General features: G+C 40.3%; 1 protein-coding gene across 1 annotated transcript in view; it reads left to right on the plus strand.

The window, feature by feature from the left end:
* The window catches only part of LOC134533177 (lysine-specific demethylase 3A), a 411,862-nt gene that overhangs the window by 63,386 nt on the left and 325,579 nt on the right, over positions 1–22,897 (plus strand). The window contains exons 2-4 of the mRNA XM_063370546.1: positions 5,924–6,064; positions 9,302–9,415; positions 14,685–14,879. Coding sequence (XP_063226616.1) covers positions 5,924–6,064; positions 9,302–9,415; positions 14,685–14,879 — 450 coding nt within the window. The remainder of the gene's footprint in view (positions 1–5,923; positions 6,065–9,301; positions 9,416–14,684; positions 14,880–22,897) is intronic.

Genomic DNA, 22,897 nt, shown 5'->3' on the forward strand with positions numbered 1-22,897 from the left:
AAAACTTATCAAAGTATCAGAGGAGTGTCAGTTAGCTAAAAACATTTTAAGATACGCAGAGGGCGGATGAATTGTTTTGTTTACGTATTTCGTTTTTAAACTGTATTTTTATAAGTATGCAAATGGCTAAACGTTTTTTTTTAAAACATAAATTTTAGGCATTAAACATCCAGTACAGATTTTTAAAAGCACTCAAGGAACTTCCATGTTGCATTATACTTTTATCTTCATTTCTCAGCCACATAATGTTACGGTTACAGCTCAAATCTCATAGCTGCCGTGTGCGCGACGTAAAGATTGTGCGCCAGTTCAGAATCTTGCATTGAGAGGCGATACCGCGCTAAAAGAACCAGCAAACGTCGCACTTATAATCCCGCCTCACAAACGCAAATACACCCCTGGCTAGGTGTGTCCCGACACTAATTCAACTTTGTTCTGTGAAAAAAAAAAAAAAAAAAAAAAAAAAGTTTAATTTATTAAGTTTATTTTTCAAGGAAACATTAACTAAGATTGGTTAAGTTTCAGCATCACTTATCGTATATGACACTGTGAAACTCGTTTTGCTTGCGAAACTCTCTGTCTCGCAAATATAACCTGTGTACTTGAAAATGTCTAGATCGGAGTTTCAGCAGTGCAAACGTCAACGTCGCTATAGCAATATTATATAGTTTGAATTGTATTCATTACCCTATTGTATAATTCCCCCCCCCCCCCCCAACAAAAAATGTTTAAAAAATGGCGTCCTTCCGCTATTATATCACCCCATTATCGTGGCTAGAAACATATTTAGGATGCTCATGAAACTGAGGTTGTGTCAGCATCACTATAATACATAATTTTAATTATTCTGTGTAATTTATAGGGGAAAAAAATACGTTATGACACGAAACGATTTAGTTCAACTAAATGTTTATGTTGTTTGAATAAATCATAAGTCAAGATAAAGAAAAATTAGTCTGGAAACATTGTTTTGGAGATGTTCCATGAGAATTTACCGAATTGGGTTAGTTTGATTTTTTTTTAATGATTGATGTAAGATTTTGGACATAGCTATTGCTAAGCACATGCATGTCTGTAGAAGAAAACTACAAAAAACACAAATTAAGCAAAAAAATTGCTTTTGTCAACAGGATATAAACACCATATAATATTCCATAACAGGAATATGGTCAACAAACAAAGAAAAACAAAGAAAACTGGACTAACAGAACGAAAAAAAAAAAAAACCTCACAAATGATGACAGCACAAAAATATTGAACCCCAAAAAAATTCAGCACAACAGTGGAAACGAGACAAAAACACGTCAAAACGAAAAGACGAAACAAACACAATAGTTTTCCAAAACATAATGTGTAAAATCTTAGCTCTCGGCGAACGGCATTTGGTGAGAGTAATTTCGCGAATAGAACTGACGTCGCATGAAACGGAAATGTGTAACTACGGTGATGCCATCTTTGGTGAATGTTAGGAACTAAAGTTCACTAAACCAAAGGGAAATTTATAGTATTAATTGTTTACAAGATGGGCAGTATTTGAATAAAATTCCTTGTAGAAAATCAGATTCAGAGCCGGTTATTATTTTTTCCCCAAGTTTTTTTTTATCGGAGCCATTTCATTATATAGTTTAACTTATAGCTCTGCAAATCTAATGATTCTATAGTTTACGTTGGTGTTCAGGCAGCGAATCTAGCGGCGGGTGCGGAAAGTATGTGTGATTCGCGTTCAGAAATTTAGTTGAAAACACAATATGCGTGTATATTTATCACGCTCGGCATTATTTTAAATAACTCTACGCTAAATTTTGTGTCCCGAGTCCCGTATTATAAGTATATTTGCAACATGAGAACACATGAATTTGCTTGTTACCAAGGTTATATATATTACTCATCTCTAACGAGCACTGAAAGACTCGCTTTTTTTTTTTTTTTTTTAATAAACCTTAAAGCCATTATTAAATAAATGTCAGTGTATTCATTGTGTACTTGGCATCGAAGCATTATTAATAGCAGTGATTATAAATCTGCAGTGACCCTTATTTTATTCTGTACTTACATAAACTATACGAGACTTATTACAGTGGCCGATGAATTCAAACATTCTTAAGTTTAGTAATACCTATAGTCGTGAAACATACATGACCTTGCACACGGAGGGGTTGGTTTTGGAGAGTGGAATATATCTCTCCTATTAAGAAAGATGGAGCTGCAATAAATTTAAGAATATAATTAATATACCTTATGATTTGATGATCACAAATGTAACTGACGCTATGATTATCAATACACGACGAATGATTTTAATTGTGTGTTTATTTACCTGAGGACACCGTTTCTGCACTCCCGTTCCCCCTAGAAAACTCTTATTGTTGGGAGATAAACTAGGCCACATTTTTAATTTTATTTTTAAATGGCATTTTCAAACAGGATCTTCCCTGGTTACGTGGGCGTATCCGGTATTTGTCGAAGCCATGTCAATACATTTTTGATGGGCCTGTTTCGGTTGGAGGAGGGGGGGTGGAATATAAATAAAAAACTGAAAAGCGTTCGGGGCACGAGAGGAGGGCCAAAAATTCACAACAATTTTTTATTTTTTTTTTCAAAAATTTGATGCCATAAAACACACCCTTTTTTTTTTCTTAAATTCTTAAATGAAGTGGCGCTTGTAAAAAAAATAGATCTTCGGTACGACACCGCTGCTTACGATAGTCCTAATACGTGATTAAAAGGAACGGCTCTCTCTAATTTTACATATTCGGTGGTCATAAATCGAACCATACATTAGTAATTTTAAGTTGGTCTAATGTGTTGCTTTTTGGAGGGGAGCCACTGCCTAGTCACGTAGTTTATCTTGCGTTGACGTGGGTGTGTGGAAAGGAGGGGGGGGGGAATTCAAATTACAAGCGGGGGATATTGACAGTTGCGTTCGTGTGTTATGTAGTGGCCCACGCACAGCAACTAGCGCGCCGTGAGCTGCTGGCGCCGCGGGAACGGGAGGCGGGGTAGGGTGACCGCGGCGGTGCAGTGGGGGGAGGGGTGTCGTGACGTCAGTCCCCCCTCCACTCCTGCGGCGAGACTGGCCATTGTTCGGCCGCGCGAGAAGGAAGGTAGGAAGGGGGGGGGGGGGCCCCCCGGCGGGAGTCGTGACTCGTGATCGCGCGTGTCTGGGACGGGAGATCACGGTCACGACTCGGCGCCGCGCGCTGCGTGACTCGCCCGTGCGGCCGTGGCCTGAACCCGAGCCGCGTGCTACGTGCTACGTGCTACGTCCTCAGATCGCATCGCCTCCGGCATGTGCACTTCACGTTTCACCTGCCGCAGTTCAATCGAGGATAATAACGCACACACGTTCAATTCTGATTTAATGCAGTACGCAAGCTGCTAAGTGACCATGCTGAACAGGTGTGCCGAAGATGCTTTTTTTTTTCAGTCCGTTTTGAAGGCGGCTAATTACAAATTTTGATACCGGACACATCTGCTATCATTTATCGGACTGGTGAGACAGCGCCCTTGAAGCTGTCGGGTATTGGACGGATTGCTGTCATAACTTAGCACGCAGCTTAAAATACATGTAACTTAGAAACACACCAAGATACTTTTTTTTCTACGTTTAGCCTATTCTTAGTAATGTGGTTTGTAATTGGTGATAGTTTTGAGTTATCTGGTCGGCGTTGTGTGTTTCTGAGGTATGAGTTGTAAGCTGTGTGTTACGCGTTTCTAACTTATGACAGTTCTAAGTTGTGTGTGGATCCCTATTGGACTCTATCGTCGTTGAAGAATAGCGGAAAGGAGGGGGGGAGGGGTTGTGTGTTGTGCAGGGCCCCCACATGGCCGGTGCTACCGTTGCTATGGCAACGGGGCCCATGGGTCTAGGGGGCCTGCGAAGGAGAAAAAAAAAACTTAAAACAAAAAAGTAGACAATTTTAAATAAATCATAGAAAACAATTAAACAGTAAGGCCTAAATTTAGTTACCGATTAAATATTACACCAGAGTAATATTATTCGGAATATGCTGTGCGTACAGAACGTGTCTGAATCTACAACTGTAACAAAACCACCACCAATTGACGTGACACCATGTTGACAGTGCAGAACACTTACACTCATTTATTTGCCATTATTCAAAATAAATTTACGTTGACAATCGAAACACTGACTTAAAACTAGTTTTAATGTGTTTTAAAAATAATTGTGAAGAATGTAACCGCCATGTTAAAAAAAAATACAACAAAAAAATATAACAAAAACAATGTAAATAACTAAAAAAAAAACATGTTTTTATCTCTGTTAAAAAAAAGTGGGGGGTGGGGGCATCATGACTTCTAGCAACGGGGCTCACAGAATGATGTGGGGGCCCTGGTGTTGTGGGAGAGGCGTTACCCTCGCGCAGCTCCGCAGATCCGGCGACTGTTCTGGAGGATCTGGAGATCCTGTCGACGTGTGACCTTGAGCCGAGCGCCTCGGGGGAAGCCCCGGGCAGTGTGCTGATCTCTGGCCTCGTCTGGCCTCGTGGCAGCATGCTCGCGATAGGAGCAGGGTCTCCACAGTTAGTACTTTCGTACTAGATCTAGTACTTTCATAAGTTTTTTAGTGGTCTAGTACATTTACGCTCAGATCTAGTACTTTTTTCTTTAATATAATAATGTTACAGTAACTCCAATATGTTTTATTATTAAGCGTAATTATTTTTAAAAACAATGGAATGTGTGTGTGTGTGTGGTGTGATATTTAAGTTAGAGCATTGTAATGTCATAATAACTTCCTAAATTGTTAAAACCATAACAAATTATAATTTAGTCTTTTTTTCTTCAAATCTAGTACTTTTTTTCTCGCCTAAATTGGTGCGAATTTTTTTTTTCCCTTGTGGACAGCCTGTATTCAGGACGAACACAGCAGGCGACCCAGGACGAAGCAGGCGAGAGACGCTCCGGTGACAGAGGTCAGGGCCCCCACATGGCCGGTGCTACCGTTGCTATGGCAACGGGGCCCATGGGTCTAAGGGGCCTGCGAAGGAAAGAAAAAAAAAGTAGACAATTTTAAATAAATCATAGAAAACAGTTAAACAGTAAGGCCTATATTTAGTTACCGATGAAATATTACACCAGAGTAATATTATTCGGAATATGCTGTGCGTACAGAACGTGTCTGAATCTACAACTGTGAGTAACAAAACCACCACCAGTTGACGCGACACCATGTTGACAGTGCAGAACACTTTACACTCATTAATTTGCCATTATTCAAAATCAATTTACGTTGACAATCGAAACACTGACTTAAAACTAGTTTTTTGAATGTGTTTTAAAAATAATTGTGAAAAGGTTAAATAATATATAACTAAAACAATATACATACCTGTAAAGAAAAAAAAAACAATTTTTTTATCTCTGTTTAAAAAACGGGTTGGGGGGGGGGGGCATCATGACTTCTAGCAACGGGGCCCCACAGAATGATGTGGGGGGGTCTGATTATGACAGTACAGTTGCAGCTCACCCTGCGACGGTATTGCCTGATTCAGCAACAAGTCTGAGCCGAGGTGTGTGTTGAAGGACGTGTCACGGAGACCAGGGGCTAAGCCAGGGGAGGGGGTTAGGGGTTCAAACACCCCCCTTCCCCCTTAGAACCAAATCTTTAATTAATTTCTTATTCATCACTCAAACAAATTTCATATTAAAATTAATAAAAATTTTACCATTACAATATTTAAATTTAAGAACCGAAAACTGCTAAAAAAAAAAAAAAAAATAGCACTATTTTACACCTTAAAATCCAAATTTTCCCGGGGTTAGGACCCCCGGACCCCCCCGCTTTAACACGGGGAGGGGGGGACATGCCATGCTTCTTAACACCCCCCCCCCCCCATACACAAATCCTGGCTACGCCACTGACAGGCGACGGACGGACGGACGGACGGGCTTGTCGCAGGTGCTGGTGGAGTACGATGGCGCGGACTGGCAGCGCCGGGAGTGGGTGCGCGTGCACCAGGACGTGTTCCAAGTGTTCCTGGTGGAGCACGGCCTCGTGTGGAGCGAAGACCCGGACGACCGCGCCGCCAGACCAGCGCTCGTGAGTACCGAGTCCCACAGCACGGCTACCAACCTCGACACAGCTAAATAATACCAATGTTGTTTTCCCCCTTAGAATTCCGGCACACGAACAAACTATTTTTAAAGAGTGGGTTTTACGGTCAGTCATAACTAGAGACCCGGAAAATTCGCGGGTTCATTTCGTGTTATGCTAAAATTCAAATAATTATACCTTAGTGCTGCTTCTGTCATTGGTTCACTGTTAATCTGGAGGACTGAGGGCCAATTAGAGACCCTCACTCATAGAAGTGTCGAATCACAGGCCACCCAGTCGAGACGACTCACAAGTCAGCAGCCAATGAACAGTTGGCATTTTCCCGAGTGTGTAGAGGATATTGCAGTCTATCCTGGAGGTCATTGAACCCGCGAATTTTCCGGGTCTCTAGTCATAACTAGGGCCATGCATATTTCGCGAAAAGATTCCGGGACAAGCCGAAAGTTAAAACATTGTAGCATCGTCTGTGTTTCGTGATTGGATGAGTTTCTTTCAGGTACATGACGATTGTTAAAACACCAATCACAGTAATTCATTGCGGAAGCAAATGCGTCCTGAGTGGCTCAGCCAACTAAGGCAACGACTTCTCTCGCAGATGGCCGCCAATCACAAGGAAGAAACCGCTGGTGCGCGTATACCTTGTTGCAGTCTAATAGGCGTTCAGTTTTATTCGCGAAAAATGCCTGCCTCTAGTCATAACTATTGCCAGATACTGAAGCTGTCGGTTTTTTTTAATTGCCACATTATTAAATGTTTTGTAGTCTCACGAACGCCCTGTTTGATTTTTTTTCTATCCCCCCCCCCCCTCCAATTCGTAACATCGATGATGTGTCATTCTAGAGACCTGCAAAATTCGCGGATTCATTGACCTCTAGGATAGACTCCACAGTCCTTTAAATACTCGCGGAAATGACACCTGTTCATTGGCTACTGACGCGTGAGACGTCTCAACTAGGCTGTCCGTAATTCGGCACTTTCTTGGTTTAGTGTTTCCCATTGGCTCACAGTTCCCAGGATAAAATGTGGGCCAATCGCAGAAGCGGTACGAAGGTATGGTTGTTTTGATGCTAGCCTATCGCGAAATGAATCCGCGAATTTTGCATGTCTCTAGCACTCATTCATCTCTACTCAGCAACTCGTCTTGTCACTACCAGATGATTGTGTTGATTTTTGTAGTAGCTACAGCATGTTAGGTTCGGACTCCAGATTTTGGTTGCTGTCTCCCTGTCCCTCTCTTTTGTCTCTTTCTCTCTCTCGCTCATTGTGGTCCAGGGAACTCTCGATTTACTGCTGGCCCTGCAGGTTCTTGAATTTATGTGGCGTCTGCCCCTCAGCTGTTTACAGACTTGCAGCTGGCCAGGTTATTTGTAATACTAGTTAATATTCACGAATACTTGTTTAGCTGCAGATTAATTTACTTGAAATTGATGTTGTTCCTGCGGGTTGGTCGCTTGTCGCTTTGATGCGGGTGGATTCCAAAGTTTTCTTTTTTCATGTAAAAACGTTGTGTAACTTTTTTGTGTGCTTTCATTTGAGGGGGGATATATATATTAATAGGACTCTAGCATATATACATGATTGTCAAAAAAATTGTAAATTAACTACCTGGAAACAAAATAAAATATTTAATCAACATTTAAATTATTACTGCCATACATAATACTAAACTCTTTTCCCCTTTTTTTAATATCGGCAAACACCTTTGATATTTAAATACAAACCATCCACTCTGAACTGCATAAATTGATTATAAACGGCATACTTTTCAAATGGAAATTCTTTTAACTCTTGTCAATGGATATTTGTGTTGAAATAATTAAGAAACACAAACGGTGTAATCTTAATTGGTTTTTCTGTGCATTTTTCTCTCCTATATTTTATTTTTTTCTCTCTTATATTTTAAGTGTGGAGATTGTTTACCTCTGCACTCGCTGCAGAACCGGTTGCAGTTTATGTTAATGGAAGATTGTAATAAATGATAGTGTTTTAGCTTACTGTAAATTTTGGTATGCCATATACAGTATCATTGCTTAGATCAGGAAACAATATAAATATCTAATTAGGTGATGGCCAAAAAGTGGCCCGCCTATGAAATCTTTAAACAAAATTTTTTATTAGGTATATACTGTCTTGTATTAGCCATTTTTGTTTGCATATATGTAGCAGGAAGTGTTCAGAAGCCACAGTATTTTCACGGAAATACTCAAAAATATTATTTTTATTTGTAATCGATAATTTGTTAAATTTTATAATCAGTGGTGCCCAAACTTTATCAGCTGGTGACCCATATTTCCTTATAGGAATACCTACACGGTCTATCGGTCCATGGTGGTGTAAAAAACCTTGTTTGTATCTTATCCCTTCCTTATGTAGGCCTACCTATATATAATTTACCATCAAATATTGTAAATATATGTATAAAAATGAGCTTTTTTTAAGATACCGATTGATTATTGATGAACAATTTCTGTTCTTATTTGAAAATAGTTGACAGAATATAAGCACTCTGTAGCAAAACAGTTATTTACTTAACAATATATATGTGTTTGCACACATTTCGATTTGTTTCGATATTTCTTATCTTTTCTGATGGTTTATTCGATGGTTTCTGATAGTATTAGAATCGAGTCGTGACCCACCTATAATGTGTGTGTGTGTGTGTGTGTGTGTGTGTGTGTGTGTGTGTAAATACTTTTTAGAAGAGTTTTTTTTTGTTCTTGATTACATGTCATACAATATTTTATTTATTTTTCCGTATACATATAATAAATAACTAGACAGGAAAAATTCGCGGGTTCAGTGACCTCCAGGATAGACTCCACTATCCTCTACACACTCGGGCAAATGCCAACTGTTCATTGGCTGCTGACTTGTGAGTCGTCTCGACTGGGTGGCCTGTGATTCGACACTTCTATGAGTGAGGGTCTCTAACTGGCACTCAGTCCTCCAGATTAACAGTGAACCAACGACAGAAGCAGCACTAAGGTATAATTATTTGAATTTTAGCATAACACGAAATGAACCCGCTAATTTTTCAGGCCTCTATAAATAACCATTTTGTTAAAAGACGATATTGAATGTTTATGTGTGTGTGGGCCTCGTATTAGTTTGGGGATGACGCCTGGCTCTCGGAACGAGTGGGACTGGCCGTCGCTGGTCTAATGGTTGCGATGAACTGTGTGCGGCCGGGGGTGTTTGCTACCCTGTGTCTGCCCCTCGCAGACCTTCTCGCCGCTGGTGTCGGGGGCGGAGCTGCCCGAGGACCGGCGGCCGGCGGAGCTGCTGGCGGACCGGCAGCTCGTGTTCCGGGACTACGCCCGCCTGCAGCCGCTCCAGGTGACTCACATGTGCGGCGTAGTAGCGAACAACTAACTTTAACTTTGCATGCGGATAATTAATTCAAATAAAATTATAAAATACAGTTGGTAAAGTACAAATTAAAAATAAATAAATACTCAGTGATAAATATTGATATAAAGACGTGTATAAAATTAAACATTTAATTTGGTAAAATAATCGAGATACCTTTAGATAAAAAAATTAATATTATAATTACTAAATATGCTGAATGTTTATTCTAATTTATTTTAATTATTTATTTAATAATAATAAATAATTTATAATGAAAATAAATTAAAAATACCGGCACATAACCTAATAAATTTAATAATACACATGAAAGTTTATAAACACAATTTCTATCACTTATGCTCACAATAAATTAAAAAAATTTTTTTAATATATGAACCAGTATTCTATATCAATCACTAAGGTATATCAGTTGATGTTTGCACGATTTCTGATCTCACGCCACTTGCCTACTCTTACACATAAATTATCACCACTCATCCACCCCCTTTGCAGCCCTCACCCAAAAATGGCTTAAACCAATCCAAATCTCCTCCCTACGTTCACCCCACCTTTCCTACCCGTATACATTGAATATATATATATATACCTACATCTATACATATATATATATTGTGTGTATATTAAATGCCTACTATTTCACCACCCCTTTTCAACACTATTATATCACTCCTCCTTTCTTACACACTATCCATTTCGTTCCTACCTTTTACCCTCACTATTTACCTACACACAACCACATCTTTAACCTAATTTCATCCACCAACTGTTTTGGGGAGAACAGTATTTACAGAGACGAGTGACATCGCGCACGCAACGAAATTACATCCAAAGGATCTTCCCCCTCCCCTTGGCCCAACAACATTGCTATTCCGAGCGCCAGTGCGACGGACAATCAAAGCGCGGGGGTTCCCCGGGTAAAATTGCAATTCCGACCGCCAGGGGCGGACACGGCGGCCTTCCCCCGTGTCGTACGCTTTCAGCGCAAACGTAATTTGGGCGCGCGGAAAGAAGGGTCGCGGCCGGCGGGCCTGTCTTTTGTGCTTTCCCGAGCCCTTGTGTTCACATGGGGGGCGGAAACACGAGCCCAGACACGCCTTTGTGCGCCCGCTTCTGCGGCGTTTGTGACTGTTGTCATCGTAGATTAGTGCATGGCCGGGCACATGAACCACGCAACCAGCTTGAGACTCAAAACGTAAAAAATAACCGCGTGGTAGAATACTAGTTTATCAATTACGCGAAACGCAAAATAGCAAGGTAGGCATTGCCCAACATCAAACTTTTACGTTTCCACCGTCTATATATGAATTTAAATGTGGACCTTAGGCGTATAGCATATATCGTTTTTTTTCTTTTTTATTACGTGCGTAATGTTTCACTGTTTAGACTTTTGCACTATGAAAGTAAATAACACTTTTAAATCCAATTTTTGGTTCTTTCGTAAGTTTTTGTGATAAATATGAATTTGCAAAAGAATTCCGGGGATTAATTTTTTTTCCTGCAGTGTCACGTTATAAAGTTGATAACGCATTCCGACTTTCCTACTGTTACAAACGACTATCGTTTTCTTGCGTTAGTTGCGTCATTGCGCTCTCGCGTTTCTTGTGAGGTTTACAAAACATGACGTTGTGTAAACTATTAAATACGTGTAGCTAGGTGATAGTGTTTAACGTACTGATTTCAACTGTACATACGTTCTAGTTAGTATGTTTAGTTTCAGTTATATGTTGTCATGCCCGTGTTAAAAATAGCTCTAAGTGCCTTTTACATTTGCACTGAATCTCGTCCAACCCATTTTCTCCCGTCATACTTGTCTGCTCACCAGAATGTTTTAAATTGTGGTTAGGGCTGCAAAGTCCTCGATCTGTACGCTAAGATTAAAAATATTCCAAACGGGTTCGGAGGCTTTGTAAGTGTACGGTGTGTCGAACCAAGACGAGGATGAATGAAGATGGTTTGACGATGGAACAGCCACAGGCAAGGTTTCTGTGAAGTTTATGGACCAGGATTATGAAATATTAGTGGATCTGAAACGTCTGTACCCAGCAATTTACAGCAGTTCTGCGAAACGCGTCGTAGTTAGTTCACTTTTTTGACGTGACAACGTCTAATAAATCCATGAACGCCGGCTGCACGCACGAAAAAGTGTCCCGTAACGCACATTGTCCCGTTGCGCTGTGTCCCGTTACGATCATTGTACGCTTGCTCCGCATCTATCTCTCTTCCACTCGATTGGAACAACCATCGATTTGACTTTTTCGAGGCACATTAAACTTGAAACACTCCCATTCGTTTCCTACTTTTCCTATCATAGTCCTATCCTTAACAGAATAACACAGATTGGAAGGAGTTAAATAGCAAACATGTATAAAAGTTATAGTTAAAATAGTCTCTTCGTTAAAGTAATAAACATATTTGAATTAATGAGTGCAAATAAAAGTAAATTTATCAATTAAATAGTAGATTTCATTTCACTCCTTCTTTGTATCCATACAAAATAGTGATAATTCAATAAAAATGATTCAATTTTATTCATAAAAGTATGCAATCATTTCATCAATGTTTTGTTATGACGTTGTCACGTTAAACTATCGTCCGTAAACCGACTTTACAGACAACCAATTTTTGGTAATTATTGACCTGCATTAGGACGCACCGAATGCAGCCGAGTTTATTTCAGAAGTGGTGCAATGTTACTCAAAATCCTTACAACTGTTCACAGATATGTTTAATAATCTATTGTGACTGGCGTGATTATGGATGCCACGTAAATAACGCAGTTGTATCCACTACAGACCGTCTCACTCTTATATTGCAGCACACGACTAAGGCGTGCGCTGTTGCCAGATCTCTAACACTTAACGAAGAAGTTCGGGAGAAGTGCATCTTTGGAATTTTTAGTGCACGAGAAGCATTCTAAAAATCCATATAGTAATTTATAATGTTTTAGAACACCACGCTGATTAATCTGTTACTATGTCGCCTGTTTTTAACTTAAAGCAAGTAATAATTCACACACACATCCATTGTTACGAATTCGTACGAAAATTTTAATGTAAACTTGGTAAAAAAATTTATATCACAACCCTTCAATTTCAAAACAAGTATATTTGGCAACAGCGCACTCAGAAACAATTACAGCGCTAACGGCAGTCGGCGTGTGTTCTAGAGAGATAGCGAGCAATCGCCCATTTACTTCCACGCTGCAATCTAAGAGTGGGAAGTTCTATAGCAGTGGCGGAACCAATGCCAAAGCTTGGGGTCTCTGACCCCCCTCCACCCTTTTACCCCTTTTCAGACTGCAACTACTGTTAGATAAAATTATCTTTCTCTTGGCGGGAGGGGAGAATATGCAGAAAACAAGTTTCTGTGCGGCTTCTGGATTCGCCACTGGCCTCCCAGCCATCTTTGACGTCGGCGCTGCAGACTTTCGGATTAGAAAGTTTATTTTTTCTATTTCCATCGCGTCGCGAAGCGTGACGGTACTGAAATGAGCTTCAGCATTTCGTAATGGTGCGTTGGTAACACTTATATTGCTAGGTAGGCTGTTGTTTACTAAATTTACGGGTGCTACTGAGATCCTTAGCAATTTTAACTTGGCGGCAGTCAATTTTTCAGACCCGCCCATCAAAATAAAGTTGTAAATATTAATGGCTACACGGTGCATGTGGCGTGTTATTTTGTAAAAAGCTATTTTAAGTTTAACTTTTTTTCTTTGCTTGCTTGTCGTTCACTTAAAAATCGCTTGATCCTACGACCGCGATTTATTTTGCCGCCAAATTCGCTTTCTCATTGCAGCTGTGTTATCTCATCATCACAGGATAAATAAATCATGAAGCCGGATGTTGTGACGGACATTTTCGTGCTGGCCTTGATAAAGCTCTCGCCGATTCTTCTACCCGAAACATTTCATTCTTTCTCGCAGCCAAATATTTTTCTACTAATCATTATTTTTAATTGTATTCAAACAATTGTGTGTATCGCAATTTCTTCATACGAATGTTAAAATTTCCAACAACCCCTTTATCACTGGTATCATCATACAATTCGTAACTTTTTAATTTAAAATATTGCTAACTGGTGACGCAGCTACAACCCAGAAGCCAAGCTAACTGCTCCCTGAAGACGGAGACTGCAATGTCGACCGAAATGTCGGTGAATTATTCGTCAAGGACGCGGCTACAACACAGAAGCCAAGCTGCTTCAGACAATGGCCGTGAAAGCCTGCGAACATTATTGGAAGAAATATTTGTTTATATATGTACAGTAGAACCCCTCATATCCGATCTCCCCACAACCGACTCCTCCGGATATCCGACCTAGTCTCCGTGGTTGGCGAGCCTGTTCAGACTTGAAAAAGTGACGCATCTACATGTCTTTGTATCGCAAACTGTCAGTTCAGCCGTGATTGTTGGTGTAGAATGTGCTCCTACTATAATCTTGTAGTGTTCTATGTTTTTTTTTAACGTAACGTAATGTATTGTGGGCAGAAAAAGTTGAGGGACACTTCCGCAAAAATCAAGATTGACAAAACTGAAACAAAAATCCATTTCTGAATTCTTTAAATAAGGTATGCTTACATTGTATTCATCTTCTCGTTTATAATTTAACAAAAGTAAATGTTCGAAATGTATTCGGCAACAATTTTACAGATAATTTTGTATTACTGTACATATTGTATAGCTGGGAAAGGAGTCTTTTTTTTTTTCTCCTATGGATATCCGATCTTTTGGCCGTTCCGACCACGGCCCGGTCCCGTCATGGTCGGATATGAGAGGTTCTACTGTATGTATGGTATAAGACGACTTGTCGGACACCCAGGAGACGTGGTTGACCGCAGGGTGTCCACAGTTAGTACTTTCGTACGAGATCTAGTACTTTTATAACTTTATTAGTGGTTTAGTACAGATCTAGTACATTTTTCTTTAATATAATAATATTATTGTAACTCCAATATGTTTTATTATTATTAAGCTAATTATTTTTAAAAAACTATGGAATGTATGTGTGTGTTTTTGTTGTGATATTTAAGTTCGAGCATTGCAATGTCATAATAACTTCCTAAATTGTTAAAAAACCATAACAAATTATAATTTAGTACTTTTTTTTCTAATCTAGTACTTTTTTTCTCGCCTAAGTTGGTACGAAATATTGTTTACCTTGTGGACAGCCTGGGTTGACGCAGCAAGCTGGAAGCGGAGCCAGGAGGTATGTACGGGCGTGTGTGTTGTCGCAGGAGTGGCACTCGGGGCCGGCGGAGGCGGCGGAGGCGGCGGAGGCGGCGCGCGCCTGGCTGGAGCTGCAGGACGGACAGCGGATCCTGACGGCCGCCCCCAGCGTGCTGCTGGGCTACCGCGTGCAGGTGTACCGCGTGCAGGGCACCACGCAGTGGTACACCGCCGTCGTCGTCGGCTACAACGAGGCCAGCATGGTGAGTGCCTACCCTGTGTCCTGTTCGCGATGTCGGAGTGGTGATATTCTGCTGGCTCTCGCAGTATGTGTGAGCGCAACAAAAAAAAAAAAAGTTCATGAAGTTAACAATATTCGCAGGCTTTCACGGCCATTGTCTGAAGTAGCTTGGCTTCTGGGTTGTAGGCGTGTCCTTGGCAAATAATTCACCTACGTTTCGGTCGACATTGCAGTCGCCATCATCAGGGAGCAAGTTAGTTACCTACTCAGAAGCCAAGATACTTCGTTCATGAAGTTAGTTTGAAAGAAAAAAAAAAGAAGTTTGAAGAATTTGATAATTTGATTAAGCAGTTAGGCGTGATGACGAACGCAAAAATATATGGATTGTTTCAGAATAGCAGAATAAATATAAAATAATAAACATGAGAGAAATAAACTTAAATCAAATATCGTAATAGGACAGTATGGAAAACTCCGGCCAAATAACATTGGGCGAAGCGCGAGACACTCCACGGCATTGCTTTCAAACTGTTTTAACACTCCGCGCAGCTAGATGCCAATAATTTAAATGTTTTTACGCACTTAAAAAAAAAACGTATGTACACTCCACGCCGCCAGGTTCGCTGCAATCACTTGGTCTCACGTTTTTTCTTACCAGTGTCGCATATTGTCCTTATCACGATAATGTAATCCCAATGATGGAACAGTTAGGAAGATGTATGTATCTATCTCAGTGGCGGATCCAAGGGAGGGCACGAGGGGCAAGTGCCACCCCCCCCCCCCCCAAAAAAAAAACAGTTGTCTGCTATATTAATATTGCCGACAAAAATTATTCTTTCTGAAACCATAAAATTATTTTAATATAATTAATGAATTTCTTGTAGAATCATAAAATCTGGTGGTTGGATGTTACGTGTAGTGTGAGTAGATTAAATGCAAATTTAGTAATTTTAAGACATTTTTTCCTCTGGCTATTCTGAAATCATAGAGTGCCCCCCTCCGTGGTGAACCTCTGGATCCGCCACTGATCTATCTGCAGGAACGTCTGTGTCCGTTGACGCCCCCGCCGGCCAATGGTGTCGTCGGCTCGGTCACTCGACCAACAAGAACCCCCCCCCCCCCCCCAGCCCCTCCCCCTTCCTGGACAGGCGGGAAGCTGGAGGCATGAGATAACCGGTTCCTCTTCCTTTCTTCCCTCGTTCCCAGCAGCCCGCCCGCCGTCTCTTGAGAACCTTCCACTGGGCTCACCTTCCACATTCCTGGGAAAATGCTCGCTGTACGGTACATCCGGCATCTGATGGTTCGGCAGAGATTCGATAATCCGGCACCATTAGAACTGACTTTTTTTTCCTGATACCTCCGGTGTATTAATGTTTGGTTTTTTTTTTTTGCGGGGTTACTTATATTACAGTATGGCTACGTACTGAAAAATAAGGTGGATTACTTGTACCTATATTCAAGCTTCCAAGATTGACACACAAAGGCAGCAGGGATGAAAGACGAGCTAGCTATGGTGCAGTTATTGGGATATGAAAACACAGTATGTCTATAAAATAATTCCCCAGTTATAAAATTGAATAGTACCAACTGTAACAGTAACTGTTACAGTTAAAGAGTAACTCAAACAGTTTTATATAAGCGCTTGCGCGATTATTGCTTTGTTGTTTTCTCGCGTGCAGCGCAAAATAACTTTATTTAGCAACAGGATGGAGCCCCTCCCCATAGGAATCCCTTTGTACGAGAGTGGTTGAACGTTGAAGTCCTTGACCGTTGGATTGGTCGTAATGGTCGAGACGACAGAGCTCTTTTTCGCTGACCTTCACGTTCATCTGACATAAACCCAATCGATTAATCGATTTTTTTTCCTTTGGGACCTTATAAAAGATCGTGTTTACGTTCCGCTGCTACCTTATGATTTGCAGTTGAGACACGGAATTGAAGAGGCTATTATTTACATTACTCCGGACGTGTTAACCAAAGAGCGGGAAGAATTGGACTTCAGGTTAGATGTGTAAAGGTGCACGTTTTGAACATTTTTAAGAAAAATTAGGTTAGTTTACCTTAAATTTAATGTATGATTTGTTGTAAATAGTCTAAATTAAACGGTCATAATATACTATTGAAACTGGGACATTATTTTATGGACACCCGTTAGTGCATGATTATATGCACTACTGGCTCGGTGATCGACACACATCAAAGGAAACAAATGTTACAACAGAAGTAACCAACAGGGTTTTTCTCCGTCTGGTCGGGGTGTATCTGTGTTATAGTGCGGGGGTTAAGAGCAAAAAATCAGCTTAACCCTGCACTTTTTGATAAAAGCAAGCCACTTCGTACAATTCATAAATACACCCCCCTGAAAGTTTTCTGAAGCGGTGCCTTTCGGTACCCCTCCTGGGGGGGCCAGCACCCCCCTTAATATGTGCGAAAATTCAGTTTTTTTCATTTATCTCAAAAACGGTGGCTCCAACGACAAAAACAGTTATATATAAACTGAAAGATATTTAAATTTCCTACAAACTTGTTCCCTTATATTTTTTGAGTAGGACTTAATGTTTAAGAGATAAGAAGACTTTTGTATAATAATTTTGTGCCAATTATATCTGTAGATCAACCACTTTATGATATTGCCAAGCAAATACAATTTCTGAAACCAGAAACACATGGGGAAACACATTTTGTTATTATGCTCGGAGGACTTCACATAGTACTTGCTGCGCTCACGGCAGTCGGCCACTGGCTTGAGGACAGTGGTTGGGTAAATGTTCTTGTACAAGCTGAAACCACGACTCAAGGTAAAGCAGATGCAATGATAAAAACAAAACATATCACACGCCCATCAAGTTACTCTTTGTGCTCTGTATTCCTCGAAAAGGAAGGCATATAATGTTTACAGGGAAACATGCGATGAAGAAATGTGCAAGCTCTATCCTCAACACAAATTCTGGAGCTTAGTAATGCATCTGGAGAGAATAATATTACAGTTTGTTCGTGCCATACGTCAAGCTGACTTTGACAAGTACACATTGAAGCTATGATTAGACGGTTGCCCTGGTTTTTTGCTTTAGGCTACACTCATTATGCTCGATGGCTTTCAGTTCATGTTAGAGATATGGTTAACTTGGAACATGATCATCCTGAAATCGCAAAAAAATTTAAATCTGGTGCATTTGTGGCAACAAAATCCAAAAGGAAATTCTCAAACATTGCCTTAGATCATGCTCATGAACAGGTTAATTCTGTATTGAAAGGCGATGTTGGCATAGCTGGCCTAACAGAAAATTCTAAATCTTTTAACAAGTGGGTTTTGGCTAGTCCTGAGCTGTATGTTATAGTTCAGACATATGGAACATGTTCGGCTGATCCTGATAATGTAGTAGTCAAACATAACCAAGACACCAATTCGGCTCAGAGTCGTTTTAAGAAAGATGTAAAATGTTTGGAAGCGGTGATAGATAACCTTGGCAACCCATTTCTGGAAGACAGCCCCAAACTTTATAATTTATTTACAAGGGAGGTTGCAGATAGTACAGTTGCGAATTTTGTCCAGATTATTGGAAAAGAGGGGAAACAGTTATATGAGCGGTTTGTGAAGGAAAGACTGGAAGAAGCAACTCTGGGTATAATGGAACCCATAAAACTAAATAATTTTCCTACATTCAGTAAAACTAAAAACTCTACCAAGAAAGTTGGGAATGGCAAATTCGCTGGCCTGAAAAACGACTGCTCCCTTTTTGGTAGAGTATACATAGCCTGTCAAACACGATACAGTGATCTTGATGAATTATTTAAGCATGAGAATCAGTGCTTTCCTTCACTGTCGGTTAGTGGTGAAATACGTGTATGTCAATTTTAATCAGATTTAATACAGTGCATACTTTCAAGTTCGGAAGAGGCTACAGTTTCAACATTACCTCCAGTGAATGCAATACTTTTGGATGCAGCTGCAATTGTTCACATGCTTCAACCTAAAGGTGCACAAACATTTCAAGACTATGTGGATGATGTATACCTTCCATATATATTTTCACTGCCAGCCAAAAGGCTTGATATAATTTGGGATTTGTATACCAAAGATAGCCCAAAGAATTTTGTACATACAAAACGAGGCAGTGGAAGAAGAATACGAGTCATGAGTTCTACCAAAATTTCTCATAGTTGGCAAAGTTTTATTAGAGATAGTGAGAATAAAACAGAGATTTTTAAATATCTTGGAAAACACACAATCCAAGCATGTAAAACTACTGACAAAGAAGTGTATTCTACACTGCACTCAAATGTGATTACTTCTGTACAACATGAAGATATGGACAGTCTATGCCCCTGTACACATGAGGAGGCCGATGTCAGACTCAGTTCATGCTGCAGATGCTGCAGCACGAGGTTGTTCCAAAATTATGATACGAACCGTGGACACTGACGTACTTGTACTTGCTGTGTGCTTTGTGAGTCAGATTCAGAACTTGGAAAAACTGTGGGTTTCCATTGTAACCGGAAAACATCAACGTATTGTAGCAGCTCATAAAATCTCATCAGCCTTGGGCCCCGAGAGGTCAGCTGCATTACCCATATTCCATGCGTTTACTGGCTGTGACACAGTGTCCCAGTTCAGCGGAAAGGGAAAGAAAACGGCATGGGAAGCCTGGAAAGCATTTCCTGAGGCTATATCGGGATTTTTGTCCATGGCAAGAAATGAAGTTAGTGAGGCAATGCCTATAAAGCAGAAAATCGTCGTAGTAATGTACGACATAAGTAGTCAGTTGGATAGTGTCAATGAATGTAGAAAGAGTGTTTTTACCAAGAAAGGCAGGCAAATGGAAGCGATTCCTTCTACATTGGATGCCCTTTACCTACATGTCAAGCGTGCTGCCTACCAAGGAGGTTGTGTTTGGAGTAACGCAGCAAATCCACGGCCTGAGGTGAGAATAAAATGTATTTCCCTTTATTTAAACTTTCATTTATTTTTTCGGTGTGATGTTTTGAAACTTGTTCTAAAACCTAGAATATGTGTTGACATATATCCCAAGTCCTGCAGAATATGGCTGGAGTAAAGATGAATGATGAATGGCAGCCAGTCTGAATGACTCTTCCACAAGCTTCAGAGTCTATGTCTTCATTAGTGCGTTGTGGATGCAAGTTAAGGGTGTTCATCACACTGCAAGTGTTGAAAAGTACCACTTAAGTGCACTGCTTTGTGCAATTGTGGTGGCGAATGCAGTTCCGACTACAAATGATTTTAATGTGCGTAATTACTTACTTATTTGAAGTAGTAAAGCATGTTTTGGGTGGCAGGAATTTATGTTTTATTGTTACAATGTTGAAATTTAACCAATACTTTGATTTAATAGGTAATAGAAAGAGTACTAAATACAGGAATAGGCCTACATAACTGGGAACAAACCTTGCATTATATTTGCCATGTTTTAAAAGACATTTTAGTTCGAATGAATATAAACATAGTTTTATTGATGTGAAGTGATTATTTTTGTATATAAATATCGATTTGAAATTAGTTTTTTAAATTTAAACACTGTAATTACCTTTTTAACTTACTGTTATGTGAAACATCAAGCAACTACATATTGTAACTATATGGATTTCTGTTCTTCTTATCATAGTTTCCAAAATAAATAAACAAAATATGTTGTTGCAACTTTTAAAGCATTAAAATATACAATTCATATACAAATGTATGTTTATCAAGGTCTTCATAATTATAACATCTAGGCAACACGCAAAACATAGATGTATCCGAGACATTTCAAATTGTTCTGGATTATCCATTCCAGTAGTTGGCGCAATGCGCGACTTTGTAATTTCTGTAGTATAACTTTATTTTTAAGTCTCGATTACTAATTATTGTAATTAATATATGTTCTATTAAATATACAAATGATTTTTATATCTGTAGGTATTTAAGTTTTTATAAAAACTATTGGCCAATAACGTAGTTGAGTTTGGTTTTCTTACTTCATCAATATATTGTAAATGTTAATTATTATTTATCTACCAAACGGTAAGTTCTTCTTAAAAATAGTAAGGAACATTATTGTAGGAAATTTAAATATCTTTCATTTTGTGTATGGCTATATTTGTCGCCGGAACCGCCGTTTTTCAAATAAACGAGAAAAACTCAATTTTGGCACATTATAAGGGGGGTACCGGCCCCCCTATGAGGGGTACCGAGGAGCACCGCTTCTAAAAATGTTAAGAAATGTTCAATTATAAAGTATACGAAGTGGCTTGCTTTTATCAAAAAGTGCAAGGTTCATACCCTTAACCCCTGCACTATTAGTGAGGCGGGATGATAAGCGCGACGCTCGCTGGTGCTTCTAGCGCGGTGTCGCCTCTTAGCGCAGTCTTCTCGTCTCCATAGGACAACTGTGAAACTTGGGCGGTGACCGTAACATTATGCTGCAGTGCTTTCGAGAATCTGTACCGGTTGTTTTACGCCTAAATTACTCTGAAGAGACGCCTTTCAGCCATTTTAACTCTTCTAAAAATTTTTAAAAACTTCATCTGATATCAAAAGTACTTTTCGATCTTCAACGAACTCTTAATTTTTTTTTTTCTCGTAAACAGACATCACTCCGATGTCTTGAGTAGTTTTCAAATAGCGTTGTTTTTCTCTGCACTCCGAGCGACGGAAACGCTACGCAATTCAAATATGTTCGTAAAGGGCTTGGCCGTGAGGAGCATGGTTTGGCGTGACTTCGGGAAAACATGGGCCGCCCGGGATCCGAACCCGTGTACCCGTGTGTTCCGGAACGCGAGGTCAGTGACTCAACCTACTGTGCCGCCTCGCGCTCCATGTGTAGAAGCAGTCTCACCGTCTTGCACTTTCAAATACTTTGATACCGCTTGCAATCAGGGGCGGAACAACAGAGAAGGGGGGGGGGCAAGGGTATTTTGCGCCCCCTCTGAAACCTTGAAGTGGTGGCAAACGGGGGCAAATAAAGTGCTGTGTAATCAATTTTTAGATAATAAAACTGCTTAAATAGCACCATTTTCAACCTTGAAATACAAAGCTTCCATAGGGAGGGGGGGGATCGATGATTATTTATAAAAATGTATATTGTCTCCCCCCCCCCCCCCTTTTAGGAAATTTAGTTGTTGCGCCCCTGCTTGCAATAAAGCTTACATGCTATGTTTCGTTTGTTTTTTTGTTTAACGTGGCATATGTCTGAGCTTCGGCTACTTACTGAAGTCAACACTTGTGAACTGGTGTGGTTATCATGGTAGTTGTAGTCGCCCGCGTAAAATAATAAGTTATTTCCTCGCGGTGCTTACAGACTAGAGCCTGTTAGTAAACATGTGGTTGCAATAAGGTGTAGAAGGTCTAGGAGATATGATTTATTACTTGGCATAACAAAAATTGGAATAAATAGTTCAAAATTAGAATTGAAGCAAAACATAAATGTAAAAATCTAAGATGGTGGGCCTAATCCCCTTTAATGGGCCATTTCTCAAATTGTAGCACAATACCTCTCTGGCGTTTGTTGCTCTGCCGCAAATATTTTCCACAGAAATTCACCGAGTGTAATGCGATGGGTGTAAGAGGCGTACATTGGTAATTACATCTCTTGCAGCTGTACACGCCACTACAACGAGCCGGGTGATACGGGATGATGGAGGGGGAAGGGGGGGGGGGGTTGAATGTTGACTGGGTATCCCCTCCACTTCCGTGGTTCTTCCTGCTGTTGACAGCGCGCCCCGGAACCCGGAACTCCGGCAGCCAATCGATATCTCGCTCTGCCCCCCCCCCCCTTCCCCTTCCCCTTCCCCCTTGTCAACCACCACGACTACACGCCGCCTCGCGAACTCCTCCCCGCCACACCCTGTTCGTAAACACGCGAACGGCTGGCTGCGACTAGGCTCACAGGCGGACGCTTTCCTTATAGAAATAAGAAAAAAACTTCCGTAATTAAACAAAGAAAGTGTGTTTCTAAGTTAAAATTACATTCTATGTACTGTTCGCTGGCATTACACTCATCATAATACATATCTTCCTCATTGTTTACCAACGGTCTTGGCAGC

This window comes from Bacillus rossius, chromosome 1 (assembly GCF_032445375.1).
Source record: "Bacillus rossius redtenbacheri isolate Brsri chromosome 1, Brsri_v3, whole genome shotgun sequence".
In the NCBI taxonomy this organism is placed as follows: domain Eukaryota; kingdom Metazoa; phylum Arthropoda; class Insecta; order Phasmatodea; family Bacillidae; genus Bacillus; species Bacillus rossius.